This window comes from Symphodus melops (assembly GCF_947650265.1).
Source record: "Symphodus melops genome assembly, chromosome: 7".
NCBI lineage: Eukaryota > Metazoa > Chordata > Actinopteri > Labriformes > Labridae > Symphodus > Symphodus melops.
Window position 1 is genome coordinate 20,674,074 of NC_136697.1, and position 26,382 is coordinate 20,700,455.

General features: G+C 39.7%; 1 protein-coding gene across 5 annotated transcripts; it reads right to left on the reverse strand.

Annotated features, from left to right (window-relative positions):
* fyco1b (FYVE and coiled-coil domain autophagy adaptor 1b) lies at window positions 1–25,762 on the reverse strand. Of its 5 annotated transcripts, XR_013779402.1 has the most exons (20): window positions 25,633–25,762; window positions 24,879–24,971; window positions 24,474–24,580; window positions 23,589–23,714; window positions 21,563–21,669; window positions 20,154–20,297; window positions 17,436–17,532; window positions 14,903–17,335; window positions 14,372–14,464; window positions 13,889–14,007; window positions 13,485–13,652; window positions 13,094–13,234; window positions 11,591–11,799; window positions 11,329–11,467; window positions 10,772–10,870; window positions 9,750–9,960; window positions 9,098–9,207; window positions 8,877–8,961; window positions 5,457–5,534; window positions 1–381 (listed from the first exon to the last, which is right to left on the reverse strand). XR_013779402.1 is itself a non-coding variant. In XM_079347693.1 (19 exons), the coding sequence occupies exons 2-18, from the start codon at window positions 24,937–24,939 to the stop codon at window positions 8,886–8,888; spliced, it is 4,440 nt and encodes a 1,479-aa protein (XP_079203819.1). In that variant the 5' UTR covers window positions 24,940–24,971; window positions 25,633–25,762; the 3' UTR covers window positions 2–381; window positions 8,877–8,885. The 5 variants fall into 5 exon arrangements, 4 of the variants coding, with proteins under 4 accessions (XP_079203819.1, XP_079203821.1, XP_079203820.1 ...); XM_079347693.1 differs by lacking the exon at window positions 5,457–5,534 and having other exon boundaries at window positions 2–381; XM_079347695.1 differs by lacking the exons at window positions 1–381; window positions 5,457–5,534 and having other exon boundaries at window positions 8,039–8,961; window positions 17,460–17,532.
* Between the last annotated feature and the right edge of the window lie 620 nt (window positions 25,763–26,382).

A 26,382-nucleotide genomic window follows, 5' to 3' on the forward strand; every position in this document is an offset into this window, starting at 1 on the left:
ATAAATAGATACTTTATTGATCCCGAGGGAAATTCTACATAAGCATCTGGTGATGGAGCTGCTTTTACACCATGCATCGCTGTACTGGATACTCGGTCTGCAAACAGAGTACTCAACTTTCTCAAACAGTATTTCCCAGAGGAATTTATTACAACAATTGACTATATTTACTATCAAGAATTCCCTTATAACTCATGTTAAAAGATTCCTGCCTTTTTGCTATGGAGCAACACACAGACAATGACATGCCAAACATAAAGACATGCAGAAATTTTTCATTTTTCATAGAGACACAGAAGGGGGTGAAACACAACTTAACCAACATCATGTGCTCTATCTAGGCCTAATTAGTCTTTTCTCACCTCCACATCGCCACCTTGACTGCCAAAGAAAAGAAACAAATTCAGTTTTAACAAGTTAAAATCACAATTTTCACTTTGAGCCACATGAAGCGGCCGAGTGTTAAGTCAACTACTTTATCTGATATCAATCCAATAAAGCATGATGATGAAACACTGTACAGAAGAAGACATTGAAGTAGTGATAGCTTTAATTGGTGTGACTTTAAAATCTTTTTAACATGGGTTCTTGAGAATAACGTCACTGCACCACTACTATACCACCTGTTATACTGTATACACAAAGGCACGTGCTGTGGCCTCTGTCTATCCAAGAGAGTGTGAACTGTATGTGTCAATGTGTTCACTCGCTGCATTACTCTTTAGTTTTAGTTTTGTGCAATAATTTCAGATTTCGATTTTCCCCCTCAGCCTCAGACAGCAGCTCGTCTTATGCTACTTTAAAAATAGCATCTCTGATCTTTTAAAATGTTGTGGGCAGAGGTTGCTCTTACAGGGTTGCCTTGGAAACAGTGGACACATCAAGCTAACATTTCACTCCCTATACCTCTGGAAGAAAGGCTGTAATGAACAGCCCCCCCCCGGCTCTTTCCCATGTGATTTAAGATGGTTGAGGTTTGTGGGTGGATCAATGCAGGATTAGGGAAATGAAATAATTATGCCTCAGCTGCATAAACGTCGGCATATACAGAGTTCTGAATTCTGATTCAGTCTTTGTTCACTTTTGTTCCATTAATGATCACTATGCAGGATCTACATCCTCTCTATCTCAGGCATGATCATTGTAACAACTACGACCAGGCTGGCAGGGTCATAACAAAACTCCAGACAGGATGGATCATAAAGGACCGGCTGCTTTATTTGCACATGTTGTAAAAATACAACTGTGGAAGAAGCCAGTCAAACGACTGCAATAGGCAATATAGGGAACTTTAGTACAAAACTGCAGAAAAATGCAGAGAGATGAATTTACTCTCAAGGCAAACATTATCTGACAAAGTGGTACATACAGTTAGTTTATGTTGATTTTAATTCAGCTTATACTTTTACTTCACAAAGTGTATCAATAAGGATGGGGCCTCTCCGTCCCCTTATAAACTGAAGGTTAAATACCCCCTCTGACTTATGGGGGGCACTGATATATTGTGTTGGTGATGTTATTTCACAACGTGTTTTTACATCCAAGTTTCGGAGCTGGGATAGCTGATCTTTTAACCCGAGCTACAACTAACGTGAGATACATCCATCTAATTGAGTCCTTTACAGCAAGGGGCACACAGATCTAAATTAGGAGAAGACTGTGAGAGCCACAAATAAAAAAGTATAGGGGAGTCCAGTAGAGAAAACAAGCCATACCACTGTTTGGAAGAAAGTGTCTGACAGGCCCACAGCTTGTGATGGAGGGTCTCAATGCAGCAGGAGCTGAAAGAATCAGGAGGTGACAATGTTTGACAAGAGGAAACTGCCTGGGAGGGGCCAACATGACCAGCCATTACCACTGTGGGGGGGGGGGGGGGGGGGGGGTTTGAAGGTAAAGCCCCAGGAGAAAAATGGTTGAGAGGAACACACACACACACACACACACACACACACACACACACACACACACACACACACACACACACACACACACACACACACACACACACACACACACACACACACACACACACACACACACACTGTACACTCAACAAACACACCAACTTGCCTGCGCTGGTATACAGTTGCAAAAACAGACATGCATAGACTGCAGGGAAAGTTCATATCAGAGCTGTGCTGAGCTGCCCTCTGCACACAGAAAGGCTGCCAACTCAGTCTTACCCATCTTTATTCAGTTATGATAATGCAGTGTCACACAGGTACACATTATGTTTAGGCGTCTGAAGGAGAAAGCTTCAAAAGGAAAGGAGAGCTCTCAAAACTGGGAGTGTTACTGTGGAGAACAGGCTGTCGAACATTTCCTTTGCTAAGATATAAAGCTGCGTAAATCGAAACAGGTATAACGATATTGTACATCAATTTCTGGAGCTCTTTTTTTACAAATACATCCTGAGGACTTTTTTATTTGACGGTAAAGCAACCCTCAAACAACAGGCCGCTTAACACTGTTGACAGGTAACAAACTGTTCTTCAACCTCCTCATCTGAGAAAAGCCACAACATGAGTGCATGTGTATACAGGATACACTTTACCACAGCTATGTTAGCTGCCGGATTAGTAGTGACTAGTGAAAAGTACAAAATATATTTCTTTTCATAACATAACATAAATGTAGCGTTTCCCTTGACCAACTGATGGGTTTTAAAACATCTATGAGCCTTTTCTGTTTTTTCAGATCGATGTGATATTTATTTAAACTTCAAAACTCAAAACTGTTGGAGAAACGTATCTGTCTGCTTTTGTCCCATGATGAATAAACTTTAAATGATATCAACCCATGGGACAAGTGCATCATGTAATATGGGGAAGGGGATTTTAATCAGAAGAACATCTTCATAAATTGATTGATTGTATGACTGAGCCAACTTGCAAATAAATTTTCTTTGAAAATATGACTCAAAACATTTCGGTAAGAAAACATGTAGTAGGTCTGTTGTCACTGCGGGCTCGGCTTCATTTGACCTTTTGAAAAAGTCTTGTGACCAGGTAGTCATATGTTTTACCTCTGGAAGGACTCTGTTTTAGTTCTTAGCTCCTGTGGGAACTACGAGACGGATTTATTCAACATGCAAGAATTGTTTTTTTTCTTACTACTACTACTACTGACAGAAATTTGACTGTTTGTACATTTCCATGTGTCAATAAAGTATTGGGGGAAAAAAGAAATTCAATGTAAAATAGATAAAAGCAAGTAAGTAAGTTACAAAAGAAAACAACTTAGGGAACTATTGTATTTATTAAATATGTAAACAAGCTACTAAAACGATAATGCAAACCCAATTAGCCTAGCTAAAAAGGACTACAAGAATTAATATTTACAGTCTATGATGGAACCTAAAAGCATTTAACACAGCATTTAATGTTTTCTTTGAGTTGTTCAAGACAACCAGATAAGATATCACCAGAAAACAACCCCAACTGTAAAGAGATATTCATTTTATTATAATGGTAAAATGCATGAAAACAATTAATTAGCCTACTCATTTTCTTTTATGGCACTGAAACAGGTATTCAAGGTCACACAATTAAATAATTTTGAAAAAATTATTTAGGGTTGCATGTATACTATAAAGGGAACCTAACTAGTTTTGCTTGCCTTTGTAATCTTTCATTCAAAGAGTAATATTGTTTCATTATGTCACCTTCAATTACTGTCAACACATGTATCTGCTTGTGGGTTAAACTGTGAAGAATGCATCACTTCGCACCAGAGCACTTGAGACAAATGATTCATAACACATCTCAGGTAGCAGACAAATATGACGTAGCTTACACTTTAATCTTTTGGTTTCTCTGTTGAAAAAAGTTGCAAAATGTTTTACATGCATTGTTTGAACAGCAGCAGACTTTGACAGGTTGCAAGGCATGAATAATAGAAATGTTTCCCATTTTTATAACAACAAAAAAAGGTTAAATGCTAACAAGTTATATAATGGGGTTTGAGAAGTTATCAATTCCTATGTCACTGTCATGGACACAATATACAGAACTAAGGACTAAAGAGATTAACATGTTCTGTTCATCATATTCTGTGTGTGTGTGTGTGTGTGTGTGTGTGTGTGTGTGTGTGTGTGTGTGCATGCGTGCGTGCGTGCGTTGCCATTTCGACAAAACGTTTTCCACACATAAAAAGCACCATGTGATCACAAAATTATAATAATGTTGCCCAAGGAGAAGATGGCTGTGCAAGAATGTGCATTTTATATATGCATGTTTAAGAATACATTGAACTCACTGCATACTCATGAGTGAATACCGCCATCTCTGAATTGATTACATGTACGTATATAGGCTTATATGCTGCATTAGCATTCAGCACACATATTGACAATCTTATAAACAACAACCTTCTGCGCACACACACACACACACACCCACCTACACCTACACCTACACACACACACACACACAAGTTCATGCATGTGCAAAGCCATAGTGCAAAATCTAGATTTAATGTAGGCACCTAACAGGAGGAGAGGGAAGCAAGAGAGAGGAGTCAAGGAGGAGGCGGAAGAGAAGGAGGGAGAGAAGGATGTGACATGATTTACAATGAGATCATTAACCTTGAGAAACAGAATGGCCTCCCGACATAAACACTTTCTCTCAGACAGACACCAGAACAATACCTTAGACAAAAGCATCCTGCACTTGTGACTGCTCAGAAAAGCACAAACAAACCAATAAATATAATCAAGCCAACGCACAATTGATCCTTGAATAAAAAATAATTGGCCCAGATTTCAAATAGAACAAATGTATTATATCAGTGCAGGGTTTGAAATACTTGAAATTGCTCAATTCATACTGCTCAATTCAGGTACAGTATATGCAGGCACAAATTAACCTCTTTTTGTTTACCTAGTTTGAAGGACTCTAACGTCAAACAATGTGATATGAAGGTTGATTATAAGCTGATGCTATTGTAGGAATGATGACGGTGGCCATAATGAGGATGACATTGTAGATGAAAATTTGAATCATTGCTATAACAAGTCATTTTTGTAAATTCATTTTTTTGTTTATTTCTTTTCCGCTCTGATTTTTTCATTTAACCTCACGCAAATACGACTGCCTCTTCCACGCTCTCCCAGAGAGCATGGTGTGGAGCGAGTGGTCGCGTGACCTCACACACACAAACACAACATCATTATATTAAAGAAGTGTGTATATATGTGTATATATGTGTATATATGTGTATATATGTGTGTGTGTGTGTGTGTGTATATATATAATATATATATATATATATATATATATAGATAGATAGATATAGATAAAAAAAAGGGGAAAGAGGAAAATTGAGAAAATGTAAAAAGAATAGGCTACTTGCAAGGAAAAATAACAATGCCAAAAGTGCAAAAAAAAAAAAAAAAAAAGAGACCAGTCTTGGCTCCTGCAGCTCTGTGCACTGTTTGATAAGTTGTTGAAACTCACCAGCTCTGTTCAACTCAAGCTCCAAACTCCAACTACCTCAGAGTCCCCCAAGCCTCCTCTTATTAAAGGAGCTGGCACCTACCAAAAAGTGTTGGAAATCAATTTACTCTCAGGTGAGTATTACCTGTTCCACAAACAACACATCTATTTGCAATCACAATACATTTCAGTTAAGTAAATACTTAAACAGCCTTTTTTAATCTCAACAACCCAAACATCCCTCCACGTCTACCAAACATGGCACCTTCCACTTGACACCCCCCCATATGAACCCAAAGCTGGGTTCAGCTCTGTTTGACACTTCCTGGTGTTGAGAGAGGAGCGCACTCAATTCCGACTCCACAAAGTAGAATCTGAGTTTCTGAACTATTCTAACAGTTAGTTTCTGACAAGATGGTGCGTAAAATGCGCATGCAGGTGACCAAGTGTGGCCTTTTACTACAAACTATCAACAACTAAGCAGTAGAGTCCTCAGTGCTTGAGGTGCTCCAAGTCCTGGACTGGAGTGCTACACAATTCTGCATGACTCTACACCAGGGCAAGGGGGCACTATAGCCCCGTCATAGATCTGTCTAGCACCGTTTAAGCCCCCTCGTGTTTTTCATTTTTAAATAAGTACATTTCTGGCCAACAAGTATATATCTCAGCTGTTTAAATGTTTCAATAATGTTTTGTTATGTATGCTTTTGATGTTATCTTTTTTTTTTTTTTTTTTTACCATGATTAAACTCATGTTTTTGTGTTTGTCTGTTCCCACAGACAAAGAGCTTCTAAACTTTTTTTTTATTTAAATGAGAATAAGATCTATTTGAGTAAATTAAGAAACAATCCACATCAGTAATCACACAATCCTTATTTATTTGTACACAACCTTAAATCCATTCAATAATAAATCTTTTGTTTGTATATGACATTTCAATGTAACACTGGGTAAACACACTCTCAAGTCAAACTGTCAATCTTTCCTCTGACAGATCAGTAAATATTTACAATCGTACACACAAACATTACATACAAAGCAAATGAAAACAAACATTCATCAACTGGCACAAAGGCTCATGGGATATAGACAAGCAGCCCTGTCAACAAGTGCATTATACAGCAGTCATGTTACAATGCCTTTAAATAGAAACTCCCTTTTAACAATAAAGCAGACAAATATGTCTGTTATATATATATATATATATATATATATATATATATATGTATATATATATATATATATATATATATATACACATATGTATATGTATATATATATATATATATATATGTATATATGTATTTGGCAATTTATCACCCTTCTTGATCAGATATGTATAAAAGTGTTACCTATCTTCTTCTTTAGTGTCATATTCGGAATATACGTTACAAAAAGCTTTTAAAATAGTGGAAGACATCATGAAAATTGTAATTCCCACTCCAATACAGGGTTGCATTATTTTGAAGTCAATTTAACCAAACGACCAAAATATAACAACGGCTTATTGAAAAATATAAGTGAGTTACAACTTTGAAATCTTCAAATAAACATCCACTTAATATAACTTCAAGTCAGTATAAAAAGCATTTCTGGAGTAGGCTATTTAAAGGCTGTTTGCTGAATTTTAAATCTTTCTGTTTGACACACTCCTGAACTTATTCAGCTCAGATCACACAGCAACAGTAAAAAACGAATATATTCAAAGTCAGATTTCTATCTAATAAAAATACACTCGAAAAAGAAAATGTCAATATTTGTTTGTTTTCCCAACACAAACATTTCTCCATCTAAAAGTGTAATGTATCTTAAGACAAAATGTAACTCATCATCCCTTAATTTATACAAACTTAACGTAAACTAAATATTTAAAGCACTGAAACTTATATTAAAAAATGCTTTGTTTTACCCCAGAGGGTTCATGGGGGAGAAAAGTGCACATTTCACCTGTTTGCATGCATCCACATGTTGACCTCTTTCTTTCAGCAGCATTATCAGAATATAATGCTTAAAGATGAAGATTAAAACTTAAAGATGACTTGGTGCTGCAGCCTTCACAGATTCCCACTTTCTTGTTTTTCACTTTAACATGACTGCATCACAATAATACAAAGATTCATTTCTTGGAGCAGAAAGACTTTAAGATTCTGTCCTGTGTTTGAAATCTGCATGAACTTCGAAACTGATTGCAAAGCATGCTCTGAACGCCAAACAGGCATCGCCACCAATGAAGGCTAATTCTACAACAGCATGATATCAAAACACCCGTTTATAGAGTAAGTAACATGTCTTTTTTTCTGACTGCACATTGAAGCAAGAAAAACACTTTAAGTCATGTTGAGGTCACAGTAAAATGAGGTTAACATTAGTCAAACTCAAAGGTAGTTTAGGCAACATGAAAATCTCTGTGACGTCAGTTCCCTTCTTTTTTTATTTTATTTTATTTTTTTAACTGAGGAAAAAAGTGAAATCTGTCCAGGACACTCTTAAGAAAGAGATTTTTAATCTCAATGAGTTTCTCTTCCTGGTTAAATAAAAAATAAAAAGGATGATGTGGCATTTGGAGTCTGTACTAAACCCGCTGTTTTCTTACTCCTGGAGAAAAGTTTTGCATCTCTGCAGCTCTCCCGGTTTTCAAAGTTTTGTCACACATTTTATTTTAATCAAAGAAGTGCAGTTTCTGCATTTTTGGGTATAGTGCAAGACTTTGTACTGATTTAGATCACATTTGGATTAATTGCTCAGCCCAGAGATGTATTCGTTTAGTCTAAAATCTTGAAGCATCTTGGTTTTCTAAATATTTGATGCCCTTGATATGGCAAACAGACATCTCTCTACAGTTCATTTATTCATGATTAAAAAAAAGGTTTTACTGAATACTGGTTGATACTAATCACAAAACAGTGAAAGTGACTTTAAACCATATCTCTGTGCTTCACTACGTAGACAGAAACTTAGCTCACAGCTGAGACAGTTGTTGAACTTTAGAAGACAAAGAAAATAAGAGAGATCTAAAAAGCAAAAATATAGTGTGCAAGAATGTAATAAAAATAGTTGCCTTCAAGAGTTACATTGTCAGTGGCCGAGAAACCTGTTTATACATGCACATACACACACACACACACCCACACACTGTGCAATAAACTTCCAGCCATGACCTGTAGGAGTTTGATTCCCCTAATGCAACCTTTACCTACGCTATCAAATGTTCATAAAAAGCAGTGCCCGCTCACATTCAGATAGTGTAAAGTAGCTTGTGTCCTTCATTGTTTTGAACCTGTAGGGTTTTATTCTGCTGTGTCACACATATCAGAGAGACATTTTTAAAATGCCACAACCTTTCACTAAGGCTGCTTACTGTCCCCCAATTCCATCGCATCACTACCTCATGACCTTAAAGAGTTCAAGAGTCACTTTTCCACCTGCTCTTCCTCCAGTACCTGTCATGTTCAGAGGAGGTCTGTTCCATCGTAGACCACAGGTTTGTCTAGACTCAGATGATACAGCACTTTCTTTGAGATGAACCTGATTTACAGGGAAACAAAGATGAACATTTGAAAACACATGCAGCCCCTTCCCGTCATGTTTGCATGTGAACAAGAATAACAAACATTTTTAAGCAAACACACGAAACCTTCACATGAGTCAAAGAGTGACTGACCTGGAGAAAGAGTTATCAAAGATGAGAGTGTATTCTCCGGCATTTCTGACTTTCAGTTCCCCCTGGATTGTCTCTTTGTGGGAGTCACAGCGAGTCAGAGGGATCAAAACCTGACGGCAGAGTACAGAAATCTTGTTCGGCATTTAGAACTTGAGAAAAAGAACAATATGTTTCAGACCTAGAATACTGAGAGGAGGTAGGGGTGGGAATCAGAGCATTTCATCAAGTACAGTTAGGAATCTGCTCATTGAATTCTAATCCTCGGAGTCTCTTATCAAATCTCTTGACACATTTGCACTGTTACACTTTACAGAGTAGCATCAAAATATCCAACAAAAGTTGAGATTCTACAACAATTAAAGAGTGCGGGACAATCACACATTCTGTCATCATTCATGAGCTCTGTCCTGACTGACTCCTGTAAAAATGTGCATTCACGCCTCACCTGGGGACTGTGCTATAGCTGCAGTTAATAATAAATAGTATCTCCACTGTGCTGTTTTAATACCAGCTGATAACCATATGTTAGTACAATTCATCTGCCTGCTGTGAAAGAATGTGTCTTTGGTTATGTCCCCCGGGATGCAACACAGATCAGGCTATAAAGTAATGTGTCTCCACCTTCTTCTTATTGACATGTATGGTGTCTCACCTTGGCCTGCTCCAGCGGGGTTTCTGCGCTCTCTCTGTAGACCACGCTGAAGGAGATTCTCTTGGGTTCAGAGGTGAATGTCCAGCTGACGGTGGGACCAGGACCGCTCATGGTGATGGGAATGGTGCTGTAGCAGCTGGACTTGATGAAAAGCTCCCGGGAGCCGTCTCCAAACACTGAGATTTCATCCACAGTGAAGTGGACGGAGAGTCTGCAGCACAGCACGCGGAATGAAAGAAGATGAGGTGAAGGGAAGTCTACAATATAGACAATATTGTGAGGCTGCAGAGAAGATCAGGCATTATTCTACAAGTCAATAAAATCAAGATTTATGTCAAATATTTGATGTTTTCAGCTTCTTGAATTTGATGCTTGCTGATATTTTGTCTTTCACTAAAGTTATTATTCCCCAGTCTTCAACTATATCTCAATCGATGTATGTTAAGTTTTAAGAATAAAGCTTCTGCTGTTGTTAATGATATTCTTTCTTTCTTTAGAGTACAGCTGAGTGACGCCTGTTGACATAGTATTTTGACCTGACACAGCAACAGGCTGGTTCAGCTCTGATTTATGAACGAGGGGTCAGTGTGTGAAAGAGTTCACGTGCAGCTGTGTTCACATACAAAGATAGATAAACCCCTCGAGACTCACAGACAGACAAAACGTGTCACAGTGAGGGAGTTTGTCTTTTCAAAGTTTTGGAGTTATTCTAGATGCGTGCTTTGAATGCACCTTTTTACTTATATGCACTTTACTTCTTCAGGTACCTGCTGACATGAGCCCTTAAATATTCCTCTGTATAAAAGAAACGTTTCAGAATGCCCCCCCCCCCCCCCCCCCCCCATTGGCTGAAGTGCCATGTTTCACTTCACATTTTGCTATTCAGAGTAAAGTTCTTCGTGTAATAAAACACAAGAGACTTCCTCTTCAAGCTTAAAGTTCAACCTTCTGATCGAAAACGCGTAAACACTCTGCTTCCCTCAGGGTTCTCCAGTGTACGTCTCACTTCATGTGAAACTCACGTGAGATCTCCAGACTTCAGCAGGCAGATCTCTGCGTCCTGAGCACTGAGGTCTTCAGTTTCCTCTGGCGTGAGCTCTCCTGCACTGGCACTGTTACTTCTGGAAAGAATGACAGATATTTAGTGGTGACAAAACTGTTTGGACATATTTGTTAAACCATACTTCAACTTTTATAACTGTTAGTTTAAAAAAAAAAAAATCATAAAAATGCTGAATTTAAAACCAGGAAGTAAACACAAAATGCAGGAGAGCACAGGGAAATGTGTGTGAGCTGTCACACGTTTTATAATAAATAAAGCAATTTACAATGAATGAGAAACTGTACAACACAAAAGAATAGAATTTAACTTTAAGTAAATCTAATACGTCTTTCAGATCAGGCTATTGTTTTTTTTTGCTTTGGAATTCATCTCTGTGAAAGTCTCCATCAGAGGTGAATCTGGAATAGACAGAACAGACTGTTCTAAAGGTAATATCATGTACTGCAGATGTCATCTGTCTGACTCACTGAACCACAGCCTCTTCTTCCATGGAGTGAAGGCACGTCAGATACTTACAGCTGTGCTGCCCCCTGCTGTCCGTGTTCAGGAGAACAGGCCGTGACAAAGGAGAGTTCACTGTCGTAGACTCCGCTCACTTCCTCATCAGTGATGATGTCAAAAACACCATCATCCTGCTTACCCTCTTCCTCTGCTCCTGGGACATAAATAGCAGTTTCGTGTTTATTCCTCCACTCTTACAGCACTGTGTAAATACTGGTTCAAGTGGAGTGAAGGTGTGTATCTCAGCGTGTGCCACAGAGAGTCTTTGTTCTGTTACCTGACACACTGGCCACAGCTCTCCCAGCCTGCAGCAAACGACGGAAAGGCGTCCCTGGTGTGCTGGTAGGCAATTCTTCCTGTGGGTGGCGCTCTACCACCGCACTGTGCTGGTTGTAACAGTCCGTGCAGCAGCGCTCTCTGTTGCCGCCCTGCTGGGTGCTCACTGTGTTGCTGCAGCAGTAGTAGCAGAAGGGACGCCCACACAGTCTGGAAATAGATGCAATGTGATGGAGATAAATAGAGTGAGTAATGAGTGCTTATGAAATGCATTTGGACTGTAGATTATTCTAGTGTAGAGGACAAACTAAGGTAATCAAGTAAAGCTTTCTTGTTTACAATGTTTAAAATCAATTTCCCCAACTTAGTTTTTTTTACTCTAAAGATTAAAAAAAGATGTGCTTGTAAAAAATCTTTTTTTTTCTTTTTTTCTGTCAAGTGCATCAGATGAAAATGTGTTGAAAATGCTTCTGTAAATCGCTGAGATCTAGCTGAATGTGGCCAGAGGGTTGAGATGTTGAGAAGAACATGAAAGAACCTTTAATCTTTAGTTTTAGCTTTGATAAAAAAAACTCTCCGCAGTCTCTTAAAATCCCACTGAACTACTGCTAAACAACAAGTTTACAACTGCAACGGTAACAGGCATCACAATACCAAAAAAAAGGCCAAACACTTAAAATAAATCCACCAGGCAAGGAGAAGCTTCAAATAATAAAGTTAAAGTAATTTTCCAATCCTTAACAAATGAACATTTCAAAAACATGCGTTCATTTACAAGTAGCTGATACACTTCTGCATTATTACCTAAAGGCAGGTTCAATGTGCTCAGTGTATGAATGCTCACATGTAAAACACCTGAACCATCTGTGGAAACTTGACAAAGATAATTTCAATGATCTAAAACTGGATTATTAAGAAATGAAAGTGGTTTAAAATGGTTTGAATTCTGTTTGAATTAACGTTTTTTTCAAGGTAACATTTCAGTGTAACTTTTTACATGTTCTTATAATTAAATGAAAGAACCCGTTTTGAGAGTTTCACTTGTGCATATCATGCACTGTATCTTCACTTTAACATGTTCACATAAAAAAGAAGGCGGTTCTGTTTTTGAACACTGAGCAACAAACCAACCACTGCGCTGAACTGTGATCTGTACTACTCTGAATTTATCATTTCACTTTCTGGTTACAGTCTAAACGTGTTGGGAAACATTTCTCAAAAGGCCACGGCACTGCAGTGACTCAGATCCTCTGACATTATGACTCTCTGGAAACGGGCACAAAGGACGACGTCAAGATATTGCACCGCTGCAATGACTTCGTGAAATGGCATTTTTTTTAAGGGAGTGGCGATTCATGTAGAAAAAAAGTACAGAGGCTTATTTGATCTGCTATTGAGTTTCAGCAATTATGAAAAACACTGTCATTTCCTGGGCACTGACAGTCATTTTCTTTGTTGTAATCCTGATAGTACATTGGTTTGTTGTGACAGAAGACCATCTGACCTGCAGCTGTACTTGCGCAGCCACCAGCTGAACTGCGTGTGACAGCCCATGCAGTAGTTGACATCCCTCTCTGTCTCCTCGTCCCGTAGTTTCTGCTCAAACTCCAGAGCGTCGGTCCTCTGCCACAGTGCGTCTTTCTCCCTGCAGAGAGCGCCATCGAGCGTTTTTATGCATGTAATCAAAGCACAGTGTGAGCAGCAGATTTTGAAGGCAGGTGGTTTGCGTGCAGGCATTTAAAAAACACGAATGAAGACTGTTTCAACAAATACAGGGATCTAGGGATCATTCTTTGGTACATATTCAAACCTAATGAAATTCACCGATACAAAGAAAAAAAAGAGGGAAAAATGGTTTGCAAAGGCGAATCAGAGTGGATCCGAGGCGTTTATACCTGATGAGCTCTACAAGCCTTTCCTCCAGATTGATTTTGGTGCGGTAAAGATCATCAAGTTCAGCAGCTGTCTTCAGATCAATGCTCTGTTTGTCCTGCGTGGCTCTCCGAAGGTTCTCGCACATCTCCTGACAGGTATTCTGAGCTGCTGCAAGACCTTCATCAGACCTGTATACATAAACACACACGTATGTACAAGCTTTTTTTTGTGTGACTTTGATCAAGTGCATGCAGCTTTAGGTGTTAATTCAGATAAACATTAACAACAATTATCCCAGGAAAGGGTAAGTACACAGAAAAAAAAAACACATTTTGATCCTAACAAACAAGATAAAAAGATGTTTTTTTTCCTCACAGAGCTTTAATTTGGTCCAGAATGTGTGATTATGAATAAAGTATCTCACCTTGATAAATTCCCTTTCAGATGGATTATCTCGTCGTCTTTCTGCTGGATGAGATTTTCAGACTCGGCCATCTGGATGTTTTTCTCCTCAATCTGTTGGCAATATCTCTGATTCTCAGCCTGCAATCAGTACGGCAAAGCAACACATTATTTCTGCTTCTTTGTGAATTATGCCGGAGACAACGATGTTGTGATTACTTCAACTGCTGAGATACACAATGAAAATGAAGCTTGGACTTTTTCTCATCAATCTGAGACGAACAAAATACACTTAGGAGTGGAAGATGCATAATGGAGTCCGAAACATCACCTTGCAGTTATGTTTAACAGATTAACTGAGCCCTTTCCCTCCTAAAATCTGCCATTGATTGTAGGTAGCTACTGCATTAATCAAAATATATTTTATCTCCTCTGGTGATCAGACAGGGGTCTCTGCTTATTATATAAAAAAATTTTTTTTGCAGGATTCAGGACATCCTCTCACCTCTAGCATTTGGAGTTTGTTCTCCAGGTCGGCCACTCTCTCCTGTTCGGTCGTGAGCTGTGATTTCACTTCCTGTAACTCTTGGTTCCCAGTCTAGATAGAAAACACATAGCACAGATACACAGAGTCATCAGTAAAAAACAAATATTGCACAGACATGGCAGTAAATTTGCTGACTAATGTGTACATTTACTGAATGTGTGTTTTATGCACTCTGCTGCATACAGGGTGCAAAACGTCTGAATTCAGCAATAAAAACTGCTAAATCAGACCAAATAAAGTTACTTCCAGTTTCATTCTGACTTTGTGGTGTTATCTCAGAAACTGGAGTAAATGCCATACTTCCATAGATCTGCTCTATTGCGAACTTGTTTGTCCATAAAAGGCTGCCGATTTTCTACAATAACTAATTAAATATTTTAGATTACAAGATGTTAAAGAAATAATCTTCCACACACTGTTATTGGGTTACTTCAATGCATATAAAAGCATTTTTTAGTTTTTTTGTTGGGCTAACTGTATGTGGCTAACCTGCAGCTGGCTGACGTGCTTCATGGCTTGGCTGCTGAGCTGGAAGCGGAGTGCCTGAATCTCCTCCTGGCTCGTCCTCTGCACAGCTCCGGCTTCCTGCTGGGCCTTGCTCAGCTCTTGCTGCAGCTCCTGCTTCACCGCTAACAAACCCTGCTCGCTGTGCAGCTGCTCAAGGAGTCGCTGGTTCTCCTGGCGCAGCGGCTCCATGCAAGCGTTCAACCTCTCTGCCTCCTTGGCCGCTTCCTCCTCCAGCTCCTGCAGCCTCGCTGACAAACCCTCCCAGCGCAGACGAGCCTCTTCATTCTCGGCGGTGAGCATACACACGTGCACGCCGAGTTCGGCTGTTTCTGTGTTTGCTCGATGCAGCGCCTCTCTAGACTCGCTGTTCTCCAGACACAGGGCTTCATAAAGCACCTTCACTTTATTGAGCTCATCTCTGGAGGCTGTCACCTCCGCAGCCAAACCCACCCGAGCCTGAGCCTCAACGTCGCGCTCCCGTAAGAGAGCCTCCTCTCGCTCTCTGGATCGAAGAATCTCATCCACGTGCTTGCGGTTTAGCTCCTCCACCTGGACTTTGAGCTGTTCGGACAACACACACAGGTCTTCTCTAGAGGACTCGGTCACCTCCTGCAGCACCTGAACCTTCAGCCTCTCCTCGGTTCTCGCTAAAAGCTGAGCCCTGAGCTCCACCACCTCCTCCTGAAGCCGATGCATCTCTCTCAGATTGAGCTCCAGTTGAGCCTCGGCTATAACCAGCCGGAATGAGGCGTCTTTGGTTTCCAGCGAAGACGTCTGCTGCTCGCTGTGATCCTTCTGTGTTTTTTCGTTGCTCTCTGCGGCTCCTTTTTCGTCGTGTTGCTCCCCAGACCTGTTCTCCAGCTCCTCTGCTCGAGCTTGCAGAAGTCCACATTTAACAGTCTGCTCTCTTAGTTTACTCTCAGTTTCCTGAAGTTTTTCAAGCAACTCTCCTTGGCTTCTTTGGGACACGATGAGGTTCTTTTCCATCTGTGCAGCTTTGGCAGTGACTAAGTCAAGTTCCTGTTGAGTTGTGGCAAACTGTATCTTCAATGCTGACTGTAACTGAAGAAGCTCCTTATTCTCCTGCTCCAGCTTCTTGAGTTGAGCGTCAGATATGTCCTTGTGGCAGAGTTGTTTCTGGACAACCTCCTCCAGATGAAGGTTTTCATCAATAAGTTTCTTCTCTCGATCTTCCACACTCATCTTGGCCGCCTCCACTCTTCCCTGCAAGTGTTTCTCGGAGGCCTTCAAAGCTGCGAGCTGTTCGAACAAGGCCGCTCTGCTCTCAGTCAGTTCTGCAACGCTTCCCTCGCCCTCCTTAACTGTTTGGAGCAGTGCAGCGTTCATTTCCTTGAGGTTGCGACATTGGGATCTGAAGTCCTCGTGGTTTTCCGTTTGATCGCGGGAGGACTCTTCATTATCGGAAAGTCTAGATCTCAGGCTTTCCTTCTCAACGCTTAGCTTCTCCAGCTGCTCCTCAAGATGTTTGATTCTTTCCGAGCTAGCGGCTAGCTCTTTCTCTCTGCTTTTTAGAGTTATTCTTACGTCTAGTATCTGGCTCTCCAGCTCTTCTTTCTGGAAACTGCTCCTGCTACATCTCTGCTCCACCTCCTCGCTCTCCTCGTGGAGTCTTTTCCTCAGCTCCTCTGCCTGCCGCTCTCTGCACTCCAGTGACGCCTGTAGGTCCTGAAGCTGGGCTCTCAAGTTGCCCGTCTCCTTCTCCTTCAAAGTCAGCGCCCCCTGGATCCTACCGACTGCGCTCTGGAGATCCTCCAAGCGTTTGAGCGCCGTCTCTCGCTCGTCGTGAGCGCCGGCTTTCACTTCAGCCAGCTTCTCCTCGCTTTCCTTCAGCTCTTCCTGTCTGAGCTTGAGCTCCTGGGACAGACGCTCAGAGTGCCTGGTCCTGTCCTCCGCCTCTCTCTTTGCCTCCAACCTCCCCTCCTCTGCTGTCTTGAGTTTATCCAGGAGTTCCTGGATCTTCCAGGCCGAGTCGCAGTAGCTCGCTGTTTGTTGCCCCTTTTCTTTCAGAGCCTCATCTAACTTGGAGAGAAGCTCCATATTTTTGTCCTCAGCCGCTGTGAGTCTGTCTTGGAGCTCCCTATTTATTGCTTCCCTGCAGGTTTGAACATCATTCGCTGTCTCCAAATGATTTAATTCTGCTTTTATTTGGGCTGCTGTCGATACGGATTGAGCTTCTAATAGTTTGCCTTGAAGGTCTTTAACAACTGCTTTTAACTCATCAGCCTCTTTGCCCAACTCCTGAACACGAACAAGAAGCTCCTGCTGTCTGAGCTCGGACTGGTCGAGCTCGATGCGGAGGTTCTCTGCGATGCTACACGGAGAGGGCTCCTCCAGTTCACCTAGTTCACCGAGGAGACTGTGATTCAGGTCTGGGATCGGGAGAAACTCAGGCGCCTAGTCAGTGAAAGAGTAGGAGATATGGATATGGTCAGGTGCTTTGCAAAGGTCAGTCAAATAGTATTTGAACAGCACAGTCTGTGAAGACGGTTTGGACCTGTGTGTGCGAGTAGCTGCTCACAAGACTGTTGACACTGGAGCAGCGGCTGGGAGGCTTCCACAGGAACGCTGGTGAGGCAGTGCCTAATGTTCGCCTTAAAGAAAATCAGAAGTCAAACGTGATGTTTCATAAGGGCTGATTAAACAGTGCAAGTACGAGGAACATGGGAAAAATACTTACTTGAGGATGAAAAGTAACTTAAATTGAGAAAAGAGTATAAAGCTGTTCACCTACAGAAACTATTGATTTTAATGGGTTACCTGCAATTGCTTCTTTTTTCAAAAAGGCCGTAAGAGGATTACAATTAGTCTGTGATAATTAGTTTGCTTACACTTTGTAGAGGTGACTTTACTGTTAGCAGACTATGTTCTATTCTGAGAAGCTATGACCATATTTGAAGAGAAGAATGTCATTAGAGGTATTCCAAAAGTATAAATGTATGGCCTCAGTTGACAGTGGAATGAGGAATTGTTCTTCAAATAGAGGTTTGACATTGAAAGAGTAAAGGTAATGTGATTCTCTAGACCATGTATAGAAATATCCAAAGTGGGAAGGAATTTGTGACATCTGTTGAACGGTATATAATGGCTCCACACTGACCATTAAATGGTCTATCTTTCAGCCTGCACAGAGTCTCAGTGTTGTCTGTTAGATCAGAACCACGGCCGTGATATGCTGCGTTAATATTATCCAGTCTGTTGATAGATTCAGTTTAGGGACATTTATATTATTCAACCCATCAGTCTGTAAAATGTGCTTTATGAATAAAGTTTACTAAAGTACTTATTCAATTGTAATACAGTAAAAGTTTCCAGCCTTTATCGTGCAGGTTGTGACCATGCACTTTTACTAAGTAGGTTGTAATTTGCAGTATTCTAAAGAAAAGGAAAAAAAAACTGAACATGAGGCAATAGTTACGTTTACGAGAACTCTGTAGTATTTTGCAGATTATCAGAGGTGAGATCTGTTGGGGTTCTTTTTTTTTTTTGGTGCAATAGCGTGACAGACTGGTGATATAGAGATCTGCTGTCTTTGTCGATCCATTCAAAATTCGGGGAAGAAAAAAAAAAAAAAAAAAAAAAAAGTGTGTGAAGGTTTGTGTAATTCTTGCATTCAATAAGTTCACACTATTCTCAGATATATCACAAGGAGATTAAAAAAATTGACCCACAATTGTATTAATAAACAATTCTGCACAATTCTGGAGTTAAAACATAATTATTTTTTTTTAAGATATTTCTTGGGCTTTTTTTTTTTTTTTTGCCTGTCATGGATATGACAGCTGAAGAGAGACAGGACATGTTGGGAGGAGAGCGACAGGGAGGGGCTGCAGCAGAGGGCCTGAGGTTGGATTTGTACCCACTTCAGCCTCTGTACAAGAGGCATGCCACATAACCACTATGCCATCCCGCACTGCTAATGAATCACTTCTTAATTAGTGCATCTTTACAGTGTCGATCTAAGGAGGAGGCGTTTAAACACAAGATGAACATAAAAGAGCATCTGAAAGGCAAAGGAAAGGAATGACGTTTTCCTTCTTCATCAGTGATGCATGATTGTTGATTTGGTATAAATTCATCAATCCAGATTGATGTGTAATTACAATGCCCTTATTGATAAGTAATCTGTAACACTATCTCTCATAAAACAGTGTCTGTTAATGTTATCGCACATCATATCTGTTGATAATGTGTTTGACATGTGTGAGCTCAGCCCCCTCTCTAGGTGTCTTTCCCAGTAACAGTCTTTGTGGTACTACGAGTTCCTGTAAAGCATTACACATGACAATAGAGTCACAGTGTGTGTGTGATGCAACCGGAGAAACAACACATCAGTTCATAATGCTTCTTTAACAAAGACTGACGTCCGCGCTGTTTGAGGAGTGACTGTGATGAGAAGGAAGTGAAAAGTTGTGGAGAAGGTGCTGACGTGAGTGTCCAACGTTCACAATGTGGGCACTCACATGTGGCACACACACAAGAGCTGTGAATGTGAAGACTGACCAGATCATGGAGTTGTGAAAACCGTTTGACTTCTCCAGCACAATCGAACTTTAGCTGCACTAAACTTTTGCAGGATTTCAGACTATTTCACGCTGACGAGTGAATAATCAACACATTATTTCTAACCCTGAAGTAGATGAAGTACACGCTGTTATTACTTTAACACAGTGAGCGTGGATATTGAGGAGTAAAGGTCTTAAGTGCGGCTCAAATGTGCTAAGTCATGGGCTGACGATTTCTGGCAGAAGCCAAAGCTGAGAACTTATTGTTTATTCAAGGAAGACTTTAAATGTGAAATCTTTATTAAATATAACTTGCCTTGAAAGCCAAAGACCTCCCTGTGTGTAATAGTGTGTCAGAATAATTCCATGTGGGATGGGTCATGTACATGATCTGACAGATGTGAAAATAAAGATCCATTCATTCATTCATTTAAAACACCTAGATCTGAGGCGTCTTCAGTACAGACGCTACATTACAAAATCCTACAGCTACGGTTTACTGCACAACATTCCCCACTCTCTCTCTCTCTCTCTCTCCACTTGATTTCTGACTTTATTCACTGTCCTATTGTTCCAATAAAGCTATGAACAGCCCCAAAGTAAAATCTTTAAACAACTACATCTAAACTGTTTCAAACAAAAACAAAGCATACTGATGATTAAAGTGTTAAAAAAAAGAAAAAAAGACATTGCAGGTGTTCATGCGTTACCTTGCAAAGCTGGGCCAGTCTGCGTCGAGATCGTAACCTCTGGCTGCCACATCAAATTGGATCTGGTTGAGCTCGTAAAGATGGTTGATTATGTCAGCAGTGAGGTGAGACTTGAGAAACGGACTCCTGGCGTAATACCAGTCACTGAATGGGAAGAACACAAACAAACACCATATTAACACAAACAAACACTAAATGACATAACACAAAGATAATACACACTTTTTTTTTTTGACACAAAGCAACACACTCTTGTTTTACAGTGTATTTGGAGTCCTAAATGATACTCATCCGTTTAAGATCCCAAAATTGATTCACAAATACCAGAAGTTTCTGTCAGCGTTATTTATGAAGTTCTTTGGACATGTGAAAAAAGGAAAATCAACCACAAGAGCACAAAGAGCTACAAACATCTAAAGTCATGTGAAGAAATAATAAAAAGCAAATGTTTTGGTTTTTTTGTAGCACTCTAAACATTTGCTTAAGTTTAAGTACTTGGGGCTGAATTATGAATAAAAGCATCAGTATTCTTTTTGTCTGATCATATCACATGAAGCTGGGGTAGGACACTTTGGAAAAACAGAATGAAGAAGTCCGATGTTTAAACCTAGAAACTCCCAGCGCTCCCCTTTGGAGCTCCTTCCAATCCACTTCAAGCACGTAAACAAACACTTCATGATCCCAGCTGGCGGACAATGACAGAGCTTTGGACAGTACAGGGCGTAGTTTCCATCACTAATTCTATCATTTCACCTTTAAGTGCCTGTCTTCTGTCAGAGCGTTTCTTTCCTGATTGCTGTCGTAAAATAAACAAATTTATTTATTTTGTCTAGAACTTATTCTATTAATGTTTATGGCCTTACCTCTGCTCTAATCCATTTTATTCTTACATGTCATTCACTTTAGTATTTATGTATTATTGTGTATGTGTGAGCTCTTCGTCTTTAGTCGTGGCGTTATTTTCATTTGACATCCTGCCTGAGTTGTACGGCACTTTGGACCTCATGACAAGTATTTAAATGCGGTTTGTAAATAAATTAAACTTTACTTTACTTTAAAGTTTCCAACCAAAAACTTCATGCAATTACTTTGAAGAGTTTTAAAGGCTGATTGAATTTTCTTTGGTTAGTGAGAGTGAGAGATAAAAGACTTTCCTTTCCAAATAAAAGTAAACAACATTGATTTTGAGGTTTTCATGAAACGCTGAGGAAGTGAGACTGTGGAGGGGTTTGGTTATGTCTCTGTGTTTTCTGCAAAAACAGAAATGACACAGAAACAAGGAAGGGAGAGACACACTTCCCAATACAGGACGAAGGCTGAACATGAAGTGTCTGAACACTATGTAGGGAACACTCGTAACATTATGTTTGCACTGTCATGTATGAGTGTTCATATGTATGCTGTCTGACCTCGTGACCTTATGGTTAATTAGACACTGCTGCAGCGTGTCGGCAAGTCGCTGGTGAACAAGTGAGTAGCGGATGAAGGCCCTTCCTTTCCCCAGAGATGTCTTCAGCTGTAAACACACAGAAAGACACACTTAGTGTACGGCTACCATCAGACATTACCTCACTGTGATATGGAGCGACTTTGGTGGCCAGTGATTGCTCTTTTATAGCCTGGTCATGCAGGGCAAACTGTAAAGCGGCCATGCTTTTATATCATCATATCATTCGTATTCCAAAAAGACGTCAAGTTTCACCTCCAGCAAACGCACATGCACCAACTAAAGCATGCATAATTCCTCCAAAGATCACCATGAGTACAACCCTGAACTCTGAAGTCCAAATGTGTATACAGTTAAAGAAAAAAGTGACAAAGAAGAGTTTCAATAAAGTGGTGATTTCACTGTTGGTGTTTTTATTGACTTGATTACGTCATCATTGTTCTTTATTTCTTTTCTGAAGCCTGTTGAAGTCATGTTTTTGTAATTGCTGGTGACAAAAATACATAAACAAGTTAAAAATTTGACTTGACTAAACATTATCCAGTCTTTTTTTTTTTTGCAAATCTGAATTGTGATGCAAAAAAAAAAAAAGAATCACAGCCATGTAATAATAATCAGATCAATATAGAGTTTTTCTTGAGATGCAACCTTAAATTATTATCTTTTTTATTAATCAATTGGATTACTAGTTTCTCTGTTTGTTTGTAAAATGTCCCAAAATCCCATTAGAGAATAAGATTAAACTGGATTCCTCTTCCAATGTCTTGTTTTCTCTTACTAACAGCCCAAAATGTGTCGATGTTACTGAGCAGCGAAAAACAAACAAATCTGTGGAGCTTCATGGAGGAAAGGCTTCAAACTATATATCAAAAAGTTTTCTTAATTTTTCATTTCGGCCCCCGTCTTAAACAGTCTTTCTTGAAAAAGACATCCTAAAAAGAACATTTAATAAAAGTCAAAGTTCAAAGGTAATCACTGAATAGACATGTAATCTACAGAGTCTGTCAGCCCACACTCTTTCAATACATAAGCAGATGGATGGATTTAAGCAAGAGAACAGACCCACAGATCTCCCATAAGGACACCAGCTGGAGATTTGTTTATGACAGTGATTGATTGACAGGAACAAGAAGAATGAAAGAAGAGTAAAAGTACTATTTTAAGTAACAGAACCACATTTTTAAAACAAGTTTAAAACCAGGGTGATATTTCTCAAATACAAATAAAAAGTGCTGACCCTGGTATCAGCCGCTAGAATATGATGATTGCATGCTTTCTGTCCCTCATTTACAGTGTGGAGGTCAAATACAAACCTTTAGACTGTTGGTCGGACCACACAAGACATCTAAAGTCACAGCAAACAATTCAGTAGCTCTGAAATAAGTTGAACCTTTTAAAGTGTTGTTTTAATAGACTTATTGAGTTGATATCAAGCACAAAGATGTAATCATAATTGTTTTTAAATGCAGCCCTATTACAAATATCTATATGGCTTGTGCCTATAGCCCTCAAGAGAAAACAACCTGAAAACAAAAACTCTTCGAGGAAAACAAAACTCTTTAAGCTTCACATACACAAACCCACCACAATAGAAGACACGTTGGAAATTAAACAGGCTACCCATTATGTATAGTACTAATTCAGACTACTTGAACTACTACAGGCATTTCACAGTGAAGCTCACCACTGAAATCCCAGGGCAGAGTGTGAGGTACAAACAGCACAGTGCAGCAGGTACAGGTGCAAGGCAGCAAGTAAATTAGAAGCATGTGTCTTACTGTACCTCACTGAGCACAGGATTAGTTGCCTGGTTATACAGTCACTGTGTATTTGTGTGTCTGCAAGTGTGACACGCTATGGCAGAGCCAAGGGTGACGTGTGTGTGTGTGTGTGTGTGTGTGTGTGTGTGTGTGTGTGTGTGTGTGTGTGTGTGTGTGTGTGTGTGTGTGTGTATGTGTGTGTGTGTGTGTGTTGCAGAGGAGGATTACCTCAGGGATGGACTTTACAAAACGGATGCCGTCGTTAGCTCCCTTGATCTTAATCAGGCAGTCACAGAAGTAATCCCAGTAGTCTTTTCTTTGACCAAGAAAGGTTGTCTTCTCTTTCTGGTCAAACTGAAAACCACAAACATCACCTTATTGTTGCATTAAATGTTCAAAGTGACATGGTGGTTAGTCTGACACTGTTGAGTACATTTCTTAATTTGCCTGTTCCAGCTCAGTGTTTGTGGTTCAGCTGTGGTTCACAATCTAGAGCCAAGAAGGCCCCTGGACATGACTGCTTCCAAGACTGCAGCCAAAAAAAGGCTTAGTCACATCACAATAAGACACATATCTGAAGTGAGGACAAGTCAGCCCGACACAAAGTTACTGAACCGATTGTTGCATCTTAGAGTTTAATGACCCACTTGGAGTAAGTATCTAAGAAAAGACTAAAAACAATGACAAAAAAACAACAACAACACACAACCCCTAAAGAGTCACACTGAGGACTGACCACACATGGGTAATCACAGTTGTGGAGACTTCCATGAACATACGTTCAAATGAGATACAACAGGAAAAACCCCTCAACATAAACTTTTAAAGAACCTATACAATAATGTAAATACTGTAAAGACAACTACCTCATGTTCACTTCATCCTCCTCTTGAACTACTCACCACTGCACAATTATCTTATTTAGTCTCGTACATATTAGTCTTTAATTACCTGTTTATATTTTTTTGTTAATTGTTCATATTTAATGTTCACATTGTACGGAGAGAGCACCAAAGATAAATTCCATGTGTGTTATTGGCCAGGTGTTAAACATACCTGGCCAATAAAGCTGATTCTGAAATACATATTACTCCCCTTGATGTGATACCGTACCTGTAGCAGGTATTCTAATTTGTAGAAGAACTTGTGCAGGTTGCCGCTGTCATCAGTCACAGGTTCACCACACTCCTTGTGCTCTCGACTCAACTCTAACACAGCATCTAAACGAGATAATAAAAGCCTCATTATCAAATGAAGTCATGCACTAATGAAACAATTCATGTTCTTTTGTGCACAAATAATAATAAACATCTTTTAACAGAGATGGAAGGGGAGACTTTGTTTACGAATTTAATAACTTCATACTTAAACATCTCTGTTGGCTCCATTGCCTGTGTGTATACATGCACGCAGATAAGGAATTCATAAGGTCAACATTTAAAACCTGCTTCAAGGCAAACAGAGCAATTCACTGTTAAAATAAATCGTGTTTACTGTAAGTGTGAACATTTGTATTACCATGCAGATCTCTGATTATCCTCTGCAGCTGATTATCTCCAACTGATGAGGAGGAGGCCATGGTGGAAGTGAGGGCAGTATCCTCAGGAAGGTCTGCTGAAAGTGTAAACATGCAGAGGGATTTAGATTTTAGTTCTAGGAATTTATGATATAAACACCTTTCCAAACAAAGTATCTCCGAAAGGCAAGACTATACCTGAACCTACCAACCCCGAAAACTACAAGCAGTTCAAAATGAAACGTGCAAAATCTGCGACAACTTCGATGTAAACATAAACAGTCCTGCTGGGGGGGAAAAAGTCCTTCATAAAGACAGCTCTGAGCTCTGCACACCGAAGTGTTCTTTTCAAATGAGACAGGTTACATGAAGGTGTTTAGGTCACATATTGAATGAGACGTCTGAGCTAAAAAAAAAAAAAAAGTGTGTCAGGAGGAAAATACAGTATGACGACAGGTAAAAGCGTGAAGCCACATCGTCAGTATCAGTCACCATTCAACTGGCATTTGTTCACATTACCTACCGATACCATTACAAGCCAGCAAAGTTGACTTCATTTACATCTTTAGCAGAGAAACAACCCAAAAAACCGCGACATAAACGTTGATATGTCCGAGCTATGTGTCACCGTGCACCTGTTCTCAGCTCCTCATTTCCTAGTTTCATTGTAAAATTCTATTAAACAGCATTTCAGTAAGTTTTACCTTAAAAGGCAAACTCGTTTATATAAAACAAATAGTGCAATTATACACGTACTTGATGTTTATATTGTTCCGAGTGTCCAGTTTGTAGGATAATGCAGAAACTTGCTGTCGCTGTGGGCGGGCGCTGCGAATGATTGACGTGTCCAACTGACAAATGGCCGCCCGCAACAGCTGCAGTAGGTCGGTTGAGAGTTCAAATGGTAAATAAACAAAAAGATAAGATAAGATTTATATTACTTTATTGATCCCCAGAAGGGAAATTCTCTGTTTTGCTGACAAAACAGAGAAGCAGGTTAAGTCAGAAATCATCAGTCAAAAACAGAATAAGGAAGATACATACAAATAAAACAGCAATAGGAGAAGACTATAAAAAGTGAGGTGAACTACATAAGACAGTTATGAAGTGATGTGCACTGTATGGAAGGTTACAGTGACCAGTGGTGATTTAAAGTAACTTGTGTGTTTAGAGCAGTGAGTTATGTAAATAGCATTATAAGAGCAGTATGATATAACAACAGTGCATTTATAAAAGTATAACAAAACAAAGTAAGACACTATATATACAATACACTGTTATACAATATACTAAATTGAAATGTATATGATGTAAAATATGAATATGATATACAGTATATATCAATCATAGCTAATATTAATAACAATAATAATGATCTGGCATGATGGGCTTGATGTCAATGTTTAGACCTAAAGGAGCTACTCATATGCCACAGCTCATTGTGAAGAGGGTGAGAGGAGTTGTCCAGGATGGATGTGATTAACTTCTTCATCTTCTTCTCAGCCA

What these genes read in the sequence shown, in the direction of transcription:
- fyco1b (XM_079347693.1), bottom strand. Translation starts at nt 24,939, where the DNA reads ATGGCCTCCTCCTCATCAGTTGGAGATAATCAGCTGCAGAGGATAATC. An exon ending in CCCCGCTGGAGCAGGCCAAG is followed by an intron (nt 9,208 to 9,749) that starts GTGAGACACCAT and finishes CTCTGCCGTCAG; the next exon opens with GTTTTGATCCCTCTGACTCG. An exon ending in TTTGATAACTCTTTCTCCAG is followed by an intron (nt 8,962 to 9,097) that starts GTCAGTCACTCT and finishes CCTGTAAATCAG; the next exon opens with GTTCATCTCAAAGAAAGTGC.